At 37.1% G+C, this 21,349-nt stretch overlaps 2 protein-coding genes across 2 annotated transcripts; both read left to right on the top strand.

The window, feature by feature from the left end:
- Positions 1-4,349: 4,349 nt before the first annotated feature.
- LOC116137798 (protein decapping 5-like) lies at positions 4,350-11,232 on the top strand. Its single transcript, XM_031423502.1, has 8 exons — positions 4,350-4,704; positions 6,344-6,444; positions 7,476-7,547; positions 7,786-8,700; positions 9,694-9,768; positions 10,178-10,348; positions 10,472-10,588; positions 10,824-11,232. The coding sequence occupies exons 1-8, from the start codon at positions 4,545-4,547 to the stop codon at positions 10,977-10,979; spliced, it is 1,767 nt and encodes a 588-aa protein (XP_031279362.1). The 5' UTR covers positions 4,350-4,544; the 3' UTR covers positions 10,980-11,232.
- Positions 11,233-18,963: 7,731 nt separating this feature from the next.
- LOC116137799 (probable transmembrane ascorbate ferrireductase 2) lies at positions 18,964-21,086 on the top strand. Its single transcript, XM_031423503.1, has 4 exons — positions 18,964-19,276; positions 19,398-19,446; positions 20,360-20,559; positions 20,676-21,086. The coding sequence occupies exons 1-4, from the start codon at positions 19,133-19,135 to the stop codon at positions 20,976-20,978; spliced, it is 696 nt and encodes a 231-aa protein (XP_031279363.1). The 5' UTR covers positions 18,964-19,132; the 3' UTR covers positions 20,979-21,086.
- Positions 21,087-21,349: the final 263 nt, after the last annotated feature.

Raw genomic sequence — 21,349 nt, 5'->3', positions numbered from 1 at the left:
ATGAAGAATTCATTGTTATTTTATAAGGGGATTCTTTATATACCACAAAAGTTTCCCACTTTAAACAAACTTTAAATCAACTCCACCACAATTGGTCATTGATAAATCATGATTGAATTATGATTTTACGTGTGGGAAGTAAATTAAATGTTTATGTTTCATTAATAAAAGAAGTTATATATAATTAGAAAGAATTAGCCTTAAGAGAAATTAGATTGGAACAAGGGCAAGTTATGAATAAGGTAAAAGACGAAGACATTTAATACTGGATAGGTGAATCATAAGTTGGCACATGGAATTATGTGTCAAAGGGACCACCTTTGTGAAGTGTACTTTGATAATTGAGATGATGAATTTTAAGTTTTTAACCACGAAAACAATGAGTAAATGCCTTTAGACAATTTCAACCCAAAAAGTTTTAAAATATCATTTTCTCACCCAAAGTTAATATTCTATTACTACCCAAAGTCAATTCTAGCAACAAAATTATATATATTACCACCATTTGAACATCCGGTCTCCTCTATAAAAAACTCCTCTCATTCCGACTCTTGATTTTTTGTTGATTGTCGACCATCATAAAGTTAGGATTTCATATTTTTAGCTAATTTTTGGCTAATTCCGATGACGAATATTCAATCGGTCATCACTATCCGATCCACCAGCCTCCACTCTACAAAAACCCTTTTGACTTGGCTCCTCATAACTCGCTGAACGCTAGTTGAGAAAGTGAAATGTATTTTTGTATTAGGGAATATAAACGTTGGGTGGAAAAGTGGTAATATAAACGTTTGATAATGTTATTTTAAAAAATGAGTTTATTATTGTTAATGCTTGATTTTGATACTAACAACCTTGCACGTGCAAAGTACTAAGAGGGTGCTAGAAATTACATGTAACTGATTATGAGATATGATTAAAGGTCACAATAACATGCAAAGACAAAATAAAAGAGACAATGAGAATTTCAGATACTTAAAATGATTCCTAACTACATCTGTTGTTATCTTTTATAATATAAGTGTTCTTGGTGATTAGTCAAGTTTACAAGAGGTCGCGAACAGCAAACAGAATTATAAGAATTTGGTATTCAGAGAGAATATTAAGCAAATCTCTTTCCCGTAAGTTGTCTTTGATATTTGTTTTTGTGAATTCAGAGAGTCTGATCCCTATTTTGTGAAGGGGAGTATTCTATTTATAGTCGTTGAGTTCAAGGTAATGATTACAAGTTTGCATGTGGGTAAGTGTCATGCAAGTCATTCCTTACGTCCCATTGGTTAATAACTTAGGAAATGTTCTTAACTTATACAGGGCTTAGGTAGGTGAGTAAACCAAATTCATTCACAGACAAAACTTGAATCAATTGGGTTGGTGATAACTATATTTTTTCTGTCTTTGAGCAACGTGGTAGATTTTAAGTGGCACAAAACCTTTCTAAATTCTGATTGGTGCTTACTGATGTAAATTTACGTTAGTCCTGATTGTTTAGGCATAACAATTATATACATATATAATTACAGTTATAATTCTCCTTAATAATTTTGGATCTTAAAACCATGACATATTAAAAGATATAATAAATAAGTTGCCTTATCTGTACATGTCATGAAGATGATGTTATAAACAATATTAACTCATTTATTCTATGTTTAAAACCTAATTAACTGTTAATTAATGACTACTCTTTGAACTGATTTCAAGTTTAATTATTTAAATCCAGCAAGTCTCTATTAAATTAAGATCATGTGAAAGATGGATAAAGATGGGACAAGTTTTTAATTATTCTTGTGTTCATGTTAACATCATCAAAAAATTTCGAATTTATGGAAAAATATCACTAAGACGCTAGAAATATTATAAATAATCAACGAGATCCCTTTACATTTATTGAAATGATTATTTAATTCCCACGCTGGCACGCTCGCACTCTCGAGTAACAATGAAAGTATAAGGAGTAAACAACTTTTCCCCAACCCAAGGTTTGCCTTAATGACACTTTCCCACCCAAAAAGTTTCAAAATACCACTTTCCCACCCAAAGTTAATATTTCATTACTGCCTAAACCCGACTCCAGCAGCGAAAATTCTCTCTGTCCCCACCATTTGAACATTTGGTCTCTTTTATACAAAACTCTCCTCATTTCAACACTTGATTTCTCGATTTCGATCACTGCAAAGCTAGAGTTTCTTGTTCTTAGCTGATTTTCAATAGGAAATATTCAATCGGTCATCACCATTCGATCCACTGGTCTCTATTTTACAAAACTCCTCTAACCTTGGCTCTTACTAACTCGTCAAATGTTGATTGAGAAAGTAAAGTGTATTTTGAGTATTAATGGAATATAAACTTTGGGTGAGAAAATGGTATTTTGAAATTTTTTTAGTAGAAAAATGTCATTAAAGCAAAACTTGGGTGGGAAAAAGTTGTTTAGTCAAGTATAAGTCATAAAAAAATGAAAAAAGAATTATGCACGAAATTGTAAGGGAGTTAAGTTTCTTCAATGACAACTTTGCTTTAGGGCATATTATTGATGAAATAAGGTTGTGTATCCTAGAGGTCCAGAGGATATTAAGAAAAGTCTTGAGGGCAAATGAAATTGTCAGAATCACACCCTTCGATCTGATTAATTTACATGAACTTACAACCGATAAAAAAATTATCAAAAGAGAGTGGAAGAAATAAATGACATAACGATGGTGGCTCAATCGAAGACTCACCAAGAAATGATCAGAATCAATGTGTGATTTTAGTAAATGTGAAGGAAGCTTAATCACTTATAAAAGGTAAGGGTCTTCCTAATCTTTTCAATTTACATTGGATGAATTATATATATATATATATATATTGGTGATTAGAGGTGTTCAAGTCAGCTTGCACGTACCTTGACTAATCTCCCAGAGATCTGAAGTTAAGGATCGGGTATACCCTCTAGTGGCTATCCCTATTAGCAACCGAGGTGATTCAAACTCAGAATCTCTTGAGTAATATACCCAAAAATCTTTATCCAACCACTCGATCACACTAGATTGGAGAAAGGTGAAGTTTACTAATATTTCCTTTTATGTCATATTGACATAGGCATAGTCTTTTATTTACTTGCCATTGAAGTAAAACATTATTGTAAAACAAAAAAAATGGAAAACTTTGTGCTAAAACGATAAGGATGAAGCACCCAATCTATGGGCTAAATATTTATGTAAAGTATCGGAAATTAGAAAAGTTGCCACCTCATTAGTGGGTCCAATATATGCTTTTTTTTTTTATAATAAATTAAAAATGGAATTAACAGTTTTCTTAATATAGTATTCTTTCATCTTCAAAAACTTTAAAATGGAAGGTTGAGATTAGGCATATAAATTTAGTAAAGTTGGATTGGCAGATTAACTTAGCAATAATATTAGCCTCACAAACATCTCTCATTAGCTCACGTGGCAGCTCACAATTGGTTTGGTTAAGTGAGAATCAATGTTGGACAGACGAGACTCATGCAAACTGACAAATTACGAGCTAACACGTCGCATTTGTGAAAGAAAGTTAGTAAGAAGTGTTTGTCAGCATAGTATTACTCATTAAGTTAGAATATAATTCAATTGCAAATTACGTCCAAGACATGATCTTGACCTAACATGATTAAGTGGATTGGCCCATAAAATTGAGCCCACTTTTCAATTTATCCCCCCCAGGGTTTTGGTCTAGTACCCAAATCTTACAGTTTGACTATTTGATAGATTTTTTTATTCTAATAGATGCTAATTCGTGCTTGGATAGAATAGGTAATTCACTCGTGTATACGTAAGGGCAAAACAAATAATTTATTAGCAGTATTTGAAAGGTCAAGGCCTTGAATATTATACTAAAACACCAGGGTGGATTAAGTCTTTGAAAAATACTATGCTTACTCACGAGTTGTATTAACCACCTTATTACATTTGTTAAAATTGCACATGGTACCCGTACTATACTTAGAGTACCCGTACTATACGTTATATTTATAAAAGATAGTAAGATAGTGAGTAAGTATAATATTACTCTAAGTCTTTCACCCTGGTTTGTTTTAGGGATAATTATATAAATAGGAGAGAATGTTATTATCCTAAACCTAAAACACGATATTTATAATATATGTACCATTAAATTTGAATTGTAATTTTATTTAATCAGAACATCTGGATATTAATTTCGTGAAGACAATGCTTGAATACCATTTGATTAATCGTTATATGTATCTAATCGTAATTTAGAAATAATTGAGAATTTGAGAAATTTTTTTTATTTTCTTCTGTTTTTTTATTTTCTTCTATACCTGAATCTGCTTATTGTATAAGAGGGCGTTTGGTTACAAGGAAATATCAAATACTACTGTTCAACAAATCCGGGTTACCAAAACTGGAAAAAAAAGAAAAAGACAAAGGGGTTCAGTTAATCTCGCTAGTCGCTACTCTTGTAAACCCACCTAAATAATCAAATCTTTCTTGCATGCATCGACCTTCATTGTCACTCTACTCTCACTTTTAGCGGAAATTACACATAACCCACATCCCCAAATGGCAGCCGCTGCCACTGAAGCTACCAGATCTTCTTCTACTGGCTCCGCTGATTCTTACATCGGTAGCTTGATCAGCTTGACTTCTAAGTCCGAGATTCGTTACGAGGGTGTTCTTTTCAACATCAACACCGAAGAATCTAGCATCGGTTTGAGAAACGGTGATGGGTTTTTCTTTTTTCTTTTTTGTTTCTTTTTTTCTTTTTCTTTTTGTTCATTTTGGTTGTTATTTTGGCTTATTCTGGGGTTTTGACTTCTGGGTTTGGCTGGAAATTTTGATTCTTGGAAAATTTAATGTGGGTTTTTGTTTTGGCGTTATTTTGATGCAGATTTTGTGATTTTGAAATTTGGGATGTGTATTGTATGACGAATGTGCACTGTTTAAGCATTCTCTTGTTGCTCAACAAGAAAGAAAGCGTTGATGCCTGTTTTATGAATATTTGTTTGTATTTAATGAAAAGATTTAGAAAATATGCAAGTTCGATGGGGTGCGTTGAAGATTAACTTGATATATTGCATTGATAAATAGTGTGACCAGTGAATTATATAATTAGAAGATAATAAAATTGTAAACTAAAATGTACTACTGAAACATTAGCGGTAGATGAGAAATATTTCATGTTAGTTATATGACAGATGAGGCTTCGTTGTTTGAAGGTGGGTGGAGTAAGGCTGTCAAGATTGCGAACTTTGCTGTGACTTTATTGGAGCAGTTAAAAGCTTCGAATGTTAGGAAATCACTGAATGACACATTTATGGAATATGGGTAGTTGTGTATGTTGTTGTCTTTAGCGAAAAGTGAGCTTACGCCAATCTTTTCTGACGATTGTAAGTCATATCGTAAAAGGAAAGCGTCTTACCGCATTCTTGGAGAATGAGCTGTGTATTGGTCCTAATGTTGTGTGACATTTTGCGATATTAGGTTGGTTTGGTCGGTATGGAATGATGTTGATGGATTATAATAAATGATCCGAATATAGAACACTTCCACTAACACAAGTGCAAGCAAAAGTATTTTGAGTGCCTTCCAAGAATTTGTTCAGGTGCATGATTTGCAACTCTGAAGGTTACGGTTGGTTGACCTCTTACTTGAAAATGAAAGGTTACGCTTTTACCATTCCTTGGCTGCTGGGGGTATGGGACAATTGGGTTATAAATATAGACTTAGTAAATAACGATTCAAACAACTACCATTTAATTTGTTTTTGGATCAAACAGGCTTCTTTATTGTTGTGGGTCCATGATTTTTATCTTTTCCATAGATTTTGCTGTCTTTTTCTTTTAGTTTGACAACCTAGAAATCTCCCAACTCCGCTTAGTAATCTTGTGTTTGATACTGGAGCCTCCAGCCACAGAGAGGTAAAATTTTTCTCTGACAAAGCTGCCAAAGCGTTTCTGTTTCTCTCTCTTGTTTCCTGGGGAATTTAGTTTTGATTTGTCTTCCTTGGAAGGCTATTTTTCTATCTATGTTTTTCTTAGTTTTATGATCAATGGAAAATTTTCTGTACAGACCACAATATGCTGTTATAGGGAGGCCAACTCTCTTATAGCTGGTACTAGTATGCTGCTTCTATTATACCAGACCCTGAAAAGTAAACATTTATCATAAGAGAACCTTAGCTAGAATGCAGTGAATTTTTCCCGCATAAGGTGTCCTGTTGCTTGCGGCAGTGAACTGTTCGTCTTTGAAAAATGAAATTTTCTTCTCTTTTTGTAGCTTTTTATTTCTTTTCCCATTTGTTTAAATGGTGTTATAAAGATGTAGATGTTGTTTGCTAAGTTATTTTTTTGACTTTGCAGTGAGATCATTTGGAACTGAAGGACGAAGAAAGGATGGTCCCCATGTTCCGCCAAGCGATAAAATTTATGAGTACATACTCTTCCGAGGGAGTGACATCAAGGTATACCAAACATTCATTATGAGGTTTTCATGCTTTTCAATTGGGTAACAGAATGCTATCTTGTTATAATTTACTAGCTTAGACTTTATTCCAGTAATTATGACTATTAGCTTAAAGTGTGAATTTTAGGTCTTGTAGCGCATAAACTGTATTGGTTGTTAACGAGTGTTATCTCATTGTTTGGCATAGACATAGTTCTGTTATCATCGTTTGTGGTGCTTTTAGTGGTGCACTCCTTTGTCAGCCTTGGGGGCTCAAGACCTTAAGGCTAGCAACTAAAAAACATAATGATGTACAGTTGCAGCTACCCTTTTGCTACCTAATTAGAAGATTTTTTTAATAAGTTTTAGCTTGTATCAGACACTCATCCTGCTTCTTCTATTGTATTACATCTTTGTTCAGAACATTTACTTGTTGATGTTCTTGTATGAGGTTCAATATTTATTATATATATGCTAGCTATTAACTTAATGGATATATAAACAGTTTGGTAATTGTATCATGGTAGTCATTGGTATTTGAAATGCCATCTGTTTGTATGCTGATTCATTAATTTTTGGCTTTACTCTGGCCAATGTGTTAAGCCAAAATGTATGTTTGGTTCAGATTGCTGTACTCAAGCATGACTTGTTTTTATCATGACTTGTTTTTATCAGGATTTATGGTGATATTTCCTTAAATGGCTGGCTGCTCTGCATAGACAGATTTTGCACCACAATGGAATAATCTTCAGTTCTTTTTATTAAATTAATGACTGTTTGTGGGAAGACTAATGATTAAGATGACTGTTTGACGCTTATGCTCAGGATATTAGTAATACTGCTGTTTCTACAAAGTTAAGATAGTAACAGTAGAATCACACTCAACTGATACCTGCAGGCATTATAAATTGAATATTTCTTCTGCTCGTTGTGTTTGTCCTTTAGGGATTAAAAGTCTAATTTATTTTGTCTCTTTTATGATTTGTTATTTAAGCTAATTATGATTGTCGTAACGCTTTAAAAACATTTTCTATTTGCATTTGGTTGCAGGATTTGCAGGTCAAATCTTCCCCACCTGTTCAGACTACAACTTCTATACACAATGATCCAGCTATTATACAGGTAAAGGGAGTCAATGAATCTTGTGTGAATGAATTATTAAATGTGCTGGATATCCACCCAATTTGAATTTGGATTTCTTTTGAACTTTACCTTAGATTTTTAATGATTTGACTATTGTACCCATTCAGCTTGTTTTCTGGTTTGGTTCAACTGGGATTTGATCATCTTTCTTGCTGAAGTGTACCTGGATTAAGAGTCGGGCCAGATTCACTAATATTTACTTCAATTCCTTGTGCAGTCTCACTATCCTCAAGCAGCAATTACATCTACAAACTTGCCTTCTGGTTGTGGATCTGTACCTGATCTGACTTCCCAAACTTCACAGCTAGGACTTACCAGACCAACATTTCAAGGAAGTCCTTCCTTATATCAGCCAGGTGGGAGTTTAGGGGCATGGGGTTCATCACCTCTACCGACAACAAATGGTAGTGGACTTGCCATGCCAATGTATTGGCAAGGATTCTATGGGTCCTCAAATGGGCTTCAGGCCCAGCAGCAACCTTTGCTTCAACCACCTCCTGGATTGTCAATGCTGCCTTCGATGCAGCAATCTATGCAATATCCAGCCATGAATGCATCACTCCCTACAGGAGCTTCCAACTTATCAGCTTCTCAGTTGTCAGAACAACGCCCTCCATTGCTGCCACCTTTTAGCACAGGCACCTTGAATTTGCTCTCTCCAATGCTTCCTGCACAATCTTCTGTCACAGTTTCTGATTCATCAATGAATCTGATTCCTGATAAGGCTTCTACTCAGACTCTTCCTACTGCAGCTCCAAGTAATAGCTTGCCTTTGGTACCTCCATTAATTGCTGGCTTAGATAACACTGCAATTGCACCACCACCAGTTTCTGAACCTAAACCAGTCCCTGGTCCCATTATGCCATTTCAAAGCATGTCGGAATCTGCCTCTTCCATTGTGGGGACATCGAGTTCTATCTTGAATGATGGGATAATGCCTTCTTTGGTAACCCCTGACCAGCTTTTGCAGCCTGGACTGCCCACAGTATCTTCATCCCAGTCTTCCCAAACAGCTCAGAAGGATGTTGAGGTAGTGCATCTATCATCATCAGAAACACCGCCACCAGTGGTAACATCAGTAGCAGAATCTCAGGAACCAATATTGCCTCTACCTTCACCACCTGATCGTAAGGTATTCCACTAGCATCTCACCCTGTTTTTTTCTTTTTCCTAATAATATGGAATTAAGTCTTATGAATTCATTTCTGAAAATGGAAACAAAAAAATATTATTGAATGGGCCCTTATTGTTTCAACATTCTTTCTCCTGTTTCCTTTTCCACTCAGTTGCATAGTCTACGGAGGAGAGTGGGCTGGGTCTTTATTGATGAAATTCTTTTTGGTATTTTTTCCTTCATATGAAATCACTGGTGTCTGATTTGTTTCTGGAAATTGCTACTTGTACTTTGAGAATTTTGGCTGCTGGTTTTGAGATGGGGGGATAGAATTTGGAATAATAAATAATGAACAATCTGCACAGATTACATTACCATGTCATAATATATGAAATCAAACTTCTCTATTGTAACCACTCATGAAACTATTGCTTTCTTTAATCAACTATTTCAACTCCCAAGTATATGGTTAGATGATCATTATTGACTCTATATTGGTGATCATCATTGACTATGTCTTGCATTTATTGGCTATCATGTATTAATCAGGCAGCACAAATGAGAAAAATTATGTATAGATAGCAAATTCTCTGTAATTGAGGGAGAGATGGAAGTTTTCCTACAAGCTAGGATTTATTGTCCTATAATTATACATACGAATGTTGGACATGGGTAGACCTGAGTGCCATGTCCTCACTTTTCTGATGCACCAAATTGTTAATAGAACTGCCAAAAAATGTATGTCTGACTGAATTTTGGGAGGCTGTCAAACAATGTAAAATTGTTGTGGATTGACCTAATTTTGTTACATGTTTCATTTACAAGTCATCGCTTATATTTGGAAGTTTCACTTTCTGACGAAGTGACAAGATTGGGCATTAGTTTGTTTCTTTTTTCCTTCCTGACACTTTGATTGTGCTCTTTAGTTTGGCTAGACTGATAGTGGAGTGAAAATGACTTTTATGCTGACTTAGTTTCTATTGTTGTTGTTGTGTTCATTTTCCAATTTAGCCATGCGGAGCTCCGATGTACCATCAACATGGTTATGGTTATAGGGGAGGACGTGGAAGAGGAAGAGGAAATGAGGTATCTGTTGCTTTTGTGTTGCTGTATTTTGTCAGTGATGCTTACATTAGCCAGTTTAATATTCTGCATCTTACATGAGCTGATTTGTTTTCCCATAATGAAAAACATGCATAATAGGAAGTTTACAAAAGTGCCCTGCAGTTGCACTAGCGTCTGGTATGTTGTCTGTAAGACTGTAGCCTTCTACTATTGCTCTATTATACTCAAAACCTAATTTATCAATATAGAATTTAATGAGGATTTACTCTTTCATAAAACAAATCCATCTTTCTCTAACAAATTAGTTCTGTTTTGTTTTATAGGATCTTCATTATTGTCAGTCAATCTGCTTCTTGATTTTGCATTATTTATGCATCTCATAGGTTACAGTGAACTTGGCATTTGACATTTTGAACATCTGGTATTGCAGATTTCACGCTCTGCAACCAGATTCACCGAGGATTTTGATTTTACAGCAATGAATGAGAAATTTAATAAGGATGAAGTATGGGGCCATCTCGGTAAAAGTAACAAAACTCAAGAAGATGAGGATGATTTACCAGATGAAGACAATATCGGATCTTCAAAATACGAGAACAAGGTAATTGCTCTCCTTATTTCTCTTTCTCTTTCACATACACATAATTTTGTCAAACAAAAAAATAAGAGTAGTTTGTTGTTTGGTTAATGGCTGTTTTTCACTCCTGCTTGTTCTGTTATGCAGCCTGGTTATGTTAAGGATGACTTTTTTGATTCCTTATCATGTGATGCTCTTGATGGTGGGTCGCGTAATGGGAGGCCTAGGCCTAGGTTCTCCGAACAAGTTAGAAGAGATACTGAGGTATTGTCTTCTATTTCCCATATTAATGTTACTGGACTTGTGTAATCTCAGTATGTAACTTTAATATTAGCAAATTTTTGTTCCATGATTTTATGACTAAAATTCCCTAAATCCAATGGTAAACAAATTAAAAAGATTTTTTTTATGCAGTTTCTAGTTTGTTCGTTAGTTCTCATATTGTTTGAATCACTGAATTTCTAATACACATCACGCAAAATCTGTTGCTTTTTGTTAGACATTTGGCGATTTCCATCGGTATCATGGTGGGCGAGGTGGCCATGGACCCTATCGAGGTGGTGGGCGATCACGCGGTTCTTATCACGGAAGGGGCTATGGCTATGCTTCCCGAGGTCGGGGGTATGGGTATGGCATGTCGAACCGCCCCTCCTAGTTAGTTAGCTCTCAGGCGTTTCCAGTCCAATAATAGGGTTTTAATTTGAGATGTGTTAAGTTTGCCCACCAAGATCTGAGATACTTGTGGTAATGGGGCTTGCTATGTTTGTATTTCGTGTTGAGGTTTCCTGGTTTTGGGATTGAGCTCATAATAAACAAAATTCCCCCAAGACAAAGGGATATATGAACATATTATCAATCTTATGATTGAATTGAATAAATATGTTTGTGGATTATTTTAAGACCATTTAGCCCCTGATTGTTTCATTCTTTTGAATCTTTTTTCTGTTATCCCATTTAGATAACAAAAAAAAAGAATATGTATTTGTTTATTTTATTGGGTTATTATCTGAAAATTATTTGAATCAAATAGATTTTTTCTATTAACAATCAAATAAGATTCTTACCTGGAACTACTAATTGAGGAAGGACTCTGTAGATGCAAAAATCTACCGTCATGAAAATAGGGTGTGATCCCGTGAGGTTGAGGTTACTGACAATCCGTTAGACCTGCACACATGAAAGGGCAAGCGTGAAGCTTCCGGAAAACACTGAGGTGGTGTTTGTCGTAGGCACTCCGACCTCAAGTCAGCAAGACTGAAAGAGATTTAATAAAATTAAGGGAAAAATTACCAGGAGTCTTGTCGGAGGCTAGGACTACGGCGGAGCGTCGGGTTCTTGGGAGCAAGAACTTATGAGCAAATAGATGGTTTTGAGTGGTGTAGATTGACTGTGAGAGATTGCCTGCTTAATGAGAGCAGCTCTGTTTTTATAGTGAACCTAAGGGGTTGGAATCCTAGTAGGACATTGAGTCCTCTTTTGGGAGATAATCCCTATCATAAAAGAGATATGATTTCTTAACCTTATCAGATTAAGTTTAATAGTTTAAAAGAGTTGGAATCTTAGTAGGACACTAAGTCATATTTTGGGATATACCCTATCATGAAGAGATATGATTTCTTGACCTTATCATGAATTAAAATAGTTTAAATAAGAGTTGGAATCTTAGTAGGACACTAAGTCCTATTTTGGGAGATATCCCTATCATGAAAGATATGATTTCTTGACCTTATCAGATTAAGTTTAATAGTTAAATAAGATTGGAATCTTAGTAGGACCCTAAGTCCTATTTTGGGAGATAATCCCTATCATGAAAGAGAATGATTTCTTGACCTTATCAGATCAAGTTTAATGTTTGAGTGAGATTTGAATCTTAGTAGAAAAGGAAATAGAATAGATTCTGATTCCTATTTTACTACTGTTGCAGGCTAATGGGCTGAAACCCAGTTTAGCTTAACTTATAGGATAGCCCAACTCATAGAGTGGATGGTCGTAAGGTATTTTAACGTGGGCCCAATCGGGATTGGGTTGAGGCCTTGGTTTGTGACATGTTTATTTCGTTATTGGCCCGGTCAAGCCCAGATGTTTTGGCCCTAACAGTTAGCCACCCACTCTCTAAGTTAAGAGTATTTAGCTAGAGAGGTAGATTAAATCGAATGGTGCAACTGAGCGGATTAGTGATAGCAGCTCGTTAGGTCGATGGATCGTTGTGTGGATTGGGTCAATGACTTGTCGTTTGAGGTGCAAGAACCCTTCAACTAGTCTGGCTGACTGAATGTGTGCTTTATGGACCAGGCAGGGCCATCGAAGGTGCAAATCCGTGGATCGGCAGGGTCGATCCGAAGGTGTAAATCTGTGGATCGAGCAGGTCAATCCGAAGGTGTAAATCCGTTGATCGAGTAGGGTCGATCCGAAGGTTAAATCCGTGGATCGAGCAGGGTCGATCTGAAAGTGTAAATTTGTGGATCGGGCAGGCCGATCTGAAGGTGTACGTACGTTTATCAGGCAGGCTGATTTGAAGGTGTCCGTACGTTTATCGGTGCGCTGATTTGAAGGTGTCCGTACGTTTATCGGGTAGGCCGATTTGAAGGTCCATACTTTTATCGGGCAGGTCGATTTGAAGGTGTCCGTACGTTTATCAGCGTGGCCGATTGAAGGTGTCCGTATGTTTATCGGGCAGGCCGATTTGAAGGTGTCTGTACGTTTATCGGACAGGTCGATTTGAAGGTGTCCGTACGTTTATGGCGTGCCGATTTGAAGGTGTCCGTACGTTTATCGGGCAGCCGATTTGAAGGTGTCCGTACGTTTATCGGCCAGGCCGATTTGAAGGTGTCCGTACGTTTATCGGGTCGGCCGATTTGAAGGTGTCCGTACGTTTATCGAGTCGGCCGATTTGAAGTGGTCCGTACATTTATCGGGCAAGCCATTTGAAGGTGTATGTACTGTTATCGGGCAGGCCGATTTGAAGGTGTCCGTACGTTTATCGGGCAGACCGTTTGAAGGTGTCCATACGTTTATCGGCCCGATTTGAAGTTCCGTACGTTATCGGGCAGGCCGTTTGAAAGTGTATTTACGTTTATCGGCAGGCCGTTTTGAAGGTGTCCGTATGTTTATCAGGCAACCGTTTGAAGGTCCCTACGTTTATGGGCAGACCGATTTAAAGGTGTATGCCAAGTAGAGCTTGTATGGAGCTTGCGGTCAAGTCCGCGTGACCGACTTGTAGTTGAAACCTTTTGATTGAAGCTGGAGCAGTGACTTGCATGGCATGCATGTTTTAACAAAGAGCCAAATTGAGAGTCAATATGCATGATGTGCACGTGTTTGGATTGAATGAAGATTGGCTAAATGGAAAACTAGGCTGCATGTATTTAAGTAATGGGCTGAATAAAGAATATTAACCAAATAGAGTGGTAGTTAAAAGGAGATAATGACACATACCTTTCCCCTTCAAGGGTTGCCACCCATGCTTTCTGAACCGAGTGATATTTTGATTTGACTTTTGAGGAGGTACGAAGTACCATAGTCTATAGGTAGTGGCTCTTTAATGCTCGAATCGTCGTACTCGAGCAAGAGTTGATGAGGGTGAGCTTGGACAGCCCCACTTGCAAAGCTCACACAGCAAGAATGAAGAAATAACCCCAACCCTGAATGAAGATGTTCCAGAGAGAGTAAGTCGTAGTCCCAGCCGAGTCGAGTGACGACTTTTTAATTGTTACTTGGCGTACTTTTGCCACATGGGGTGATTGAGTATGTGTCGAATGAGTTATCTGGACTTGTATAATAATTTGAGGATTATATCCTTGTTCTGAGGTAGCTTAGAATCTACTCGGCTCGGCCCACTATATCGTGTGGGGAAGGCGTGCTGACTGTTGAGTCAAATGAAGTTGACTAGGGGATCACTTTCGATTTTTAATTTCTCCCACTCGTGGTTGAGCCAGTGAGAGAGTTCTTGTTGTAGTGTGATCAAAGTCGCATGGAGACAGAACTGAGTGGGAGTTGCGGGCCAATTGAGACGAATATTAACGTGTTGCCCGCCGGCGGACCGATCTGAGTGAAGCCATTGTGCATTCTGCCAAGCGAATTAGATTTCCAAGAATTCCAAATAAAACTCTGATCAAGCATGTGAGCACAAATATGGAATATGGGCTCATTGTGCAGGCGGCTAAAAATAATGAGAAAGATCACCTTTCCAAAATTTCGCCGCATGCGTTTTTAACCAAGGTGCATTAAATGCCATAATGCTTTGACAATGACATTCATTCAAACCTGTAACTTCTTTTTATTTATTTATTATCTCTTTTTAGTTTTACTCTTTCTAGCTGAAGGTGTGGGCGATTTCTCCAAGATTCCACAATGATTTCTCCTGATTTTGTTTTTCTTTATTCTCTTTGTGTTCTTAAAACCCTCTAGGCTACTCTTGATGAATTTGAGGTGATTTTTGTCGACTTTTGAAGAAGAAAATTTTGGGTTTGTCTTAAAATGGGTTTTGAGTTTGCTGAAGATGGCTTTGACATGCTTTTGAGTAGTTTTTTTTTACGAATGCTGGATAGACACAGGATGAGCAATTTTTGAAGAACCGTAGTATTTGGAGTGTTTGGCTTTTGTGGTTTCGAAGAGGATTTGGAAAGGGAATGGGATTTGGTGATTCTGAAGGGGAGTCAGTATAGTTGGGCATTTCATTCTCGGTTTGACTTTGCTCGAACGAGCTGAGTGGTATCTTGGCATTGACGACAAGAAGTCAAAACTATCAGTGTATATTCTTACCACTGCCATGGACTAAGGGAGTTTGATTCAAGGTTTGTGGGATTTAGTAATTTGACACGAAGGCGACGTTAACTTTCTGAACCATTTTTTTGGTTGAGAATTTGCGAGTCTAGTGAAGGAGAGGAAGATGGGTTTTTAAATGCACAAAACATGCCCATGATGTAAGGGTTTTTAGACCACGGAATACCCTCCAAAAGAAATTAAACACATACGAGAAGTGAGAATATTCCAACTGATGCTGGAACAAATTATGAATATGGGGGATTTTTTTTGATGCTCAAGGTATCATATCACATGCTGAATAGATAAAACAAATGGAGAAAAGTAAAGAAAAATTTTCTTATCGTGATAAAATTTTCTGATTAGCGCTGGCAGTCGAAGGGAGTTACATGCTCCTCTGATGTTGCAAGTTATCGTTAGCAGATGATTATCAGGTCCCCACGTGGGCGCCAAACTGTAGATGCAAAAAATCTACCGTCATGAAAATAGGGTGTGATCCCGTGAGGTTGAGGTCACTGACATCCGTTAGACCTACACACATGAAAGGGCAGCGTGAAGCTTCCGGAAAACACCGAGGTGTGTTGCCGTAGGCACTCCGACGCTCAAGTCAGCAAGGCTGAAAGAGATTTAATAAGAATTAAGGAGAAAAAGAATTACCAGGAGTCTTGTCGAGGCTAGACTGCGGAGGCGTCGGGTTCTTGGAGCAAGAACTTAGGAGCAAATAGATGGTTTTGAGTGGTGTAGATTGACTGTGAGAGATTGCCTGCTTAATGAGAGGGCAAGCCTCTGTTTTTATAGTGACCTAAGGGGTTAATCCTAGTAGGACATTGAGTCCTCTTTTGGAGATAATCCCTATCATAAAAAGATATGATTTCTTAACCTTATCAGATTAAGTTTTTAGTTTAAATAGAGTTGGAATCTTAGTAGGACACTAAGTCCTATTTTGGGAATATCCCTATCATGAAAGAGATATTTTTCTTGACCTTAAGATCAAGTTTATAGTTTGAGTGAGATTTGAAATCTTAGTAAAGAGGAAATAGAATGAGATTCTGATTTCCTATTTATACTCTGTTGCGGCTAATGGGCTAAAACCCAGTTTAGCTTAACTTATAGTAGCCCAACTTATAAGTGGGTAGTTCGCAAGGTGATTTTAAGCGTGGGCCCAATGGGATTGGGTTGAGCCTTGGGCCGTGACATTTTATTTCGTTATTGAGCCCGCCAAGCCCAAGACGATTTTTGGCCCTAACAGACTAGACTCAGAATTTCTTAATAATCACTTAAGAGTTCTTATCGAATGTAGGGTTGAATATTTTTTTCAATTGCTTGAGCAAAAGGTAGATAATTGAGGATGCGTTTGTTTCAAAAAAATTTCCCTATCCTATCTTTATCCTACCCAAAATACATATTTGTTTTCTTATTCAGAAAATATTATTCTATCTTATTCAATTATTTTTAACCCTTTAAGGTTTGTTAATTTAACTAAATATCCTTAAAAAAAGTTTAGAAATTGACAAAAACACAAGGTTCTGAAACCCGGACCGGACCGCGTCGAACGGGTCCAATCGCCACTCGCTTGCATTTCCGGTTTAAAGAAACAAATAACCGGGATTTACGTCAAACCGTTTCAAACCGCGGTTGGACCATTTCACTGTAGCAAACTGACGGTCCAACCGTATTTAACACATTTCCGATCCACACCCCCCATCCGGTTTAACACATGAAATGAGAAAAAAAATTTAAAAAATTAAAACTACAGTTGCTCATGGTCAGTTGCTCACAGCCGCACACACAAACTCACAAAGTCAAAGTGTCAGACTTTAACAAATTAATTTTCATTTTTCATTTGCTTTTTGCTTTTGAGTTTTGAGCTACAGATCAGATACAGAGTCGTCTTGCACTCTTGCGGTCTTGCCCCTTCTTCAGTTTTTCATCTTGGATTGCTACTGCTAGTCTGCCATTCCGATCTCCTCCACTCTCCAGTCTATCACTTTTTCATCTTGGTTTGCAGTAACATTCGCGATCTCCTCCACTCTCCAGTCTATCACTTTTTCTGTTTTTCATCTTGGTTTTGATGGTTTTTAAACTTTAATTAGGTGGAGAATCTGAATTTTTTTTTGCCATTTTTGCGTTTTTGCTTATTTCAGTATACTGATATCAGCATGATATCATGCTGGCGTCACCGGTCGGACCAATCGGTCCGACTGGTCCGACCGTTCGAATCAAAAACCGGCCGTTTGACCGAGTCAGCTTCCGATCCGGTTTTCAAAACATTGCAAAAACACCTTCACCTACCCACATTTATCAGATTCCGACCATCACCGTTGGAAGGTGGCCGGAATCTGGTATAATGGTACACTACCGGTTGGATTTGGCCTATAGTGCGCTGATCTAGCCTTTTTCGGTCAAATCTTTGGCCGTAGTTAGTCGTCAACGATGACCCATATCTTTGGTTGTCATTGACGACCTAATACGGCCAGATTTGGTCGTTAATAGCTAGATCTAGCCGTTAATGGCCAGATATAGCCGTAGATCTGGCCTTTTCTTGCCAGATCCACAATGGATCTGGCCAAAAAAGGCCATATCGACGCACGACCGGCCAGATCCACCAGTCGTGTGCCGATATGACGACTCTAGCCACCCTCTAAATTGTGGATCTGGCCAAAAAAGGCCATATCGACGCATGACCGGTCAGATCCACCAGTCGTGTGCCGATATGACGACTCTAGCCACCCTCCAATGGTGGTGATCGACTGCCAGTATTTAATAGGTGGGTGGTGGTGTTTTTGTTAATTTTCAATGTTTTATTATACGAGTGTTTAGTAAATTAACAAACCTAGGGAGATGTTTTTACTAATTTTCAAATCCTACCTCGAAATAATCACCAAACTTTACTTTTTTTAAAATACTATTTTAAAAGTATCAGAATAATGAACCAAACTTACCCTGAATTGAACACTGAAGAATGATATTCCACACTTTCTCCAAACAACACAAGTTTTTCCTCCCTTCAATGTTATTTTGCAGAAATTGTGCGTTTGGTTCATTATTATTCCGATATTTTTTAGAATAATATTTTGAAAAAAGTAAAATTGAGTGGTTATTATGAGGTAGGATTTAAAAATTAACAAAAACACCCCATAGGTTTGTTAATTTACTAAACACTCATGTAATAAAACATTACAAATTAACAAAAACACCCCCACCCACCCATTAAATACTGGACTAGAGTCGCTGTATTGATGCACGACCTACTGGATCTGGTCGATCGTGTGCCAATATGACCTTTTTCGGTCGAAAAAGGCCAGAGCCGCGTTTGGTTGTTAACGACGACCATATCTTTGGCCGTCGTTGACGATTAGCTACGGCCATATACTTAGCCATAGATCTGGCCTTTTTCGGTCAGATCCACGGTGGATCTGACCGAAAAATGATAGATCGACGTACTACTGACTAGATTTAGCCGGTAGTGTGCCATTATACTAGATTTTGACCACCACCACCTTTAGACGGTGGTGGCCAGAATCTGGAAAATGTGGGTTGGTGAGAGTGTTTTTGTTAATTTCTAAACTTTTTTTTTTTGGGTGACTGTGGTGGTCAGAATCTGGAAAATGTGGGTTGATGGGGGTATTTTTGTTAATTTTTAAACTTTTTTTTTTTGTGTTTAGTTAAATTAACAAATTTAGGAAGTTTAAAAATAATTGAATAAAATAGAATAGTAACAAATGTATATTTTGGATAGGATAAGAATATAATAAGGGAAAAATTGGGAAACAAACGCACCCAGTCCAATTTATTTTAATGTGAAAAATTAAAAAAAAAAGAAATAAAATAAAAAATAATTGTCAACATGACATGAACAATACGTGCACACAGATTAATATTATTCTGATTTAAAACTTGGAAAGATGAAACTTCTTTTCTTTTCTTCACTGCACAAAGATTTCATACTCAGATTCTCACTCTATCTTTCCATTAATCTGTAATAAAATCCCTAATCCTCTTCGCTAAAAGACGCATCGATTTCTCCATTTCTCTGCCTTTTCTCAAATGGCGGTACCTGTGGTTAGGTTTCCGATCTTCCTCGTAATCAGAGCACTCGGAGTCATTGTCGCAGCTCTCGTTCTCTCCTGGAACGTTCACTACCGAGGAGGCCTAGCTCTCGTTTCTGATAACAAGGATCTCATCTTCAATGTAAGTAGTAGTAGTAGTAGTAGTAGTAGTAGTAGTAGTTGTTGTTGTTTTTTTGGCTGTTTTGTTTGTTGAATTTTGTAGTTTGTGAATTTATTGTTTGTTGCTTTGTGGTGTATTGTAGGTTCATCCTGTTCTCATGGTTATTAGTCTTGTGCTCTTGAATGGAGAAGGTAAATATTCGATTCTTTTGCTTTTGAGAGATGCAATTAATATGTGCTTCTTAGTTTTTAGGTACTGTTGAGAATTTGGTTTTGTTCTGATGTGCTTTTTTCACTGAAACATTTCCAACACTATCTTTAGTAATCTCTATGTTGGAAATTTCTTAGCTTTGTAGAAGTACTTTTGCTCTTGGTTCTTTGGTTGGAATTTACATCTGTGCTAGGGAATTAGTTGATATTTTATATTTAGTTTATTTCAGCAGATGGAAAATGTTCCTAAATTTCTTACATAGTTTGCTTTACCTTTCAAATAGGAGAGAAACCTGCTCTTTCTAGATTCTGCTCAATATGTTACATAAATTTGGCCTTTCTACCTCTTATGTGTTTCTGGCTGTTGTCATATCATATAACAAGTTTGTATCATAGTATTGTGATTCTGGTGTATGGAGAAAAAGGAGCTTCCTTCTTACCAGTTTGATCACTGAAATAATAAGATTGTTGCATTGTCACAAGCATCATGGCTGTTGATGCAGCATTACTGGATCTGTGTCCTTGATCTGGGTCTACTTGAAATGGAGATATATTGTCCATCTAAGGCTTGTTATGGAGTTGTATGATTCTCTTATCAATTCATCTCTTACATGCAATTCTATCATAGGCATTCTCTATCTGATATTTTGATTTACTCTTGCAATTGATATAGCAGAAAAATTGGTGCATATTTAAATGTTTATAGACATGAACTAAATAATTATACAATACTCTCCTGGTCGTGTCTTCTGGCCTAGGCCTCTGAGCATGAGCTGTGTAGAGTCATGAACTATTATATGTTTCTTGATGTGATCTTTGTGATTGGATGAAGTCCTATTTTCGAACACTCGGGTACAGGAATCTTGGTTGTAAAGTTTGGTATTGATTAATGCAGCCATGCTAGCTTACAAGACAGTTCCAGGGACAAAAAGCTTAAAAAAATTAGTTCATCTTGCCCTACAATTTCTTGCCTTTCTTTTAAGCTTGATTGGTGTTTGGGCTGCTCTGAAATTCCACAATGATAAGGGCATCGACAATTTCTACAGCCTACATTCATGGTTGGGCCTAGCTTGCCTTTTCTTATTCGGCATCCAGGTCTTCTTCATTCTTCTGTTTCCTTTTCATAACTTTCATACTATTTTCCTCGAGTATTTATCATTTCTCTTACATTTATATCCATGTAACCTATCACTTTGAATTGTTATGAACAGTGGGGTGCTGGATTTGTAACCTTTTGGTACCCAGGTGGCTCAAGAAATAGTAGAGCTACTCTGCTGCCATGGCACGTATTCTTGGGAGTTTACATCTACGCCCTAGCTGTCGCTACTGCCACGACTGGTATCTTAGAGAAAGCAACATTCCTTCAGACCAACCATGTGATAGCTCGTTATTCCACCGAGGCTTTGCTGGTAAACTCTCTGGGTATTTTGATTGTTGTTCTGGGTGGATTTGTTATTCTTGCACTTGTTGCTCCTTCAAATGGCAAAACAGAAATTCTGAGATCATCAGAATAGGCTCAGCAGTGACAGTTTATATATGTACTCAGAAAAGATTTACAGGGTTTTATTGTCTCATGATCGTTGTAGAAAATGAAACTTTCTATTTATTAATTTATAGAGGGAACTTTTTTTGTTTTTTTTGGGGGGGGAAGGAAGGGAATGAAACTTAAAATCCTTTGTGGAATGGAAAAGCTTGTTATTTATCTTGAATTTTCTCTCACCATTTCTTCGCATAAAATAAAAAAAATCTTTAACCTAGTGTAGCCTTGGTGCATGATCACGTTGGCATCTTCAACTACCTCTGGGTGGTCGAGTTGTTTGATAAGAAACTCTTGGGTGTATTATTCAAGAGGTTTTAAATTCAAGTCTCTTCTCGATTGTTAATA

Source organism: Pistacia vera, unplaced genomic scaffold, assembly GCF_008641045.1.
Source record: "Pistacia vera cultivar Batoury unplaced genomic scaffold, PisVer_v2 Contig333, whole genome shotgun sequence".
Lineage (NCBI taxonomy): Eukaryota > Viridiplantae > Streptophyta > Magnoliopsida > Sapindales > Anacardiaceae > Pistacia > Pistacia vera.
This window is presented reverse-complemented; position numbering and strand designations above follow the sequence as displayed.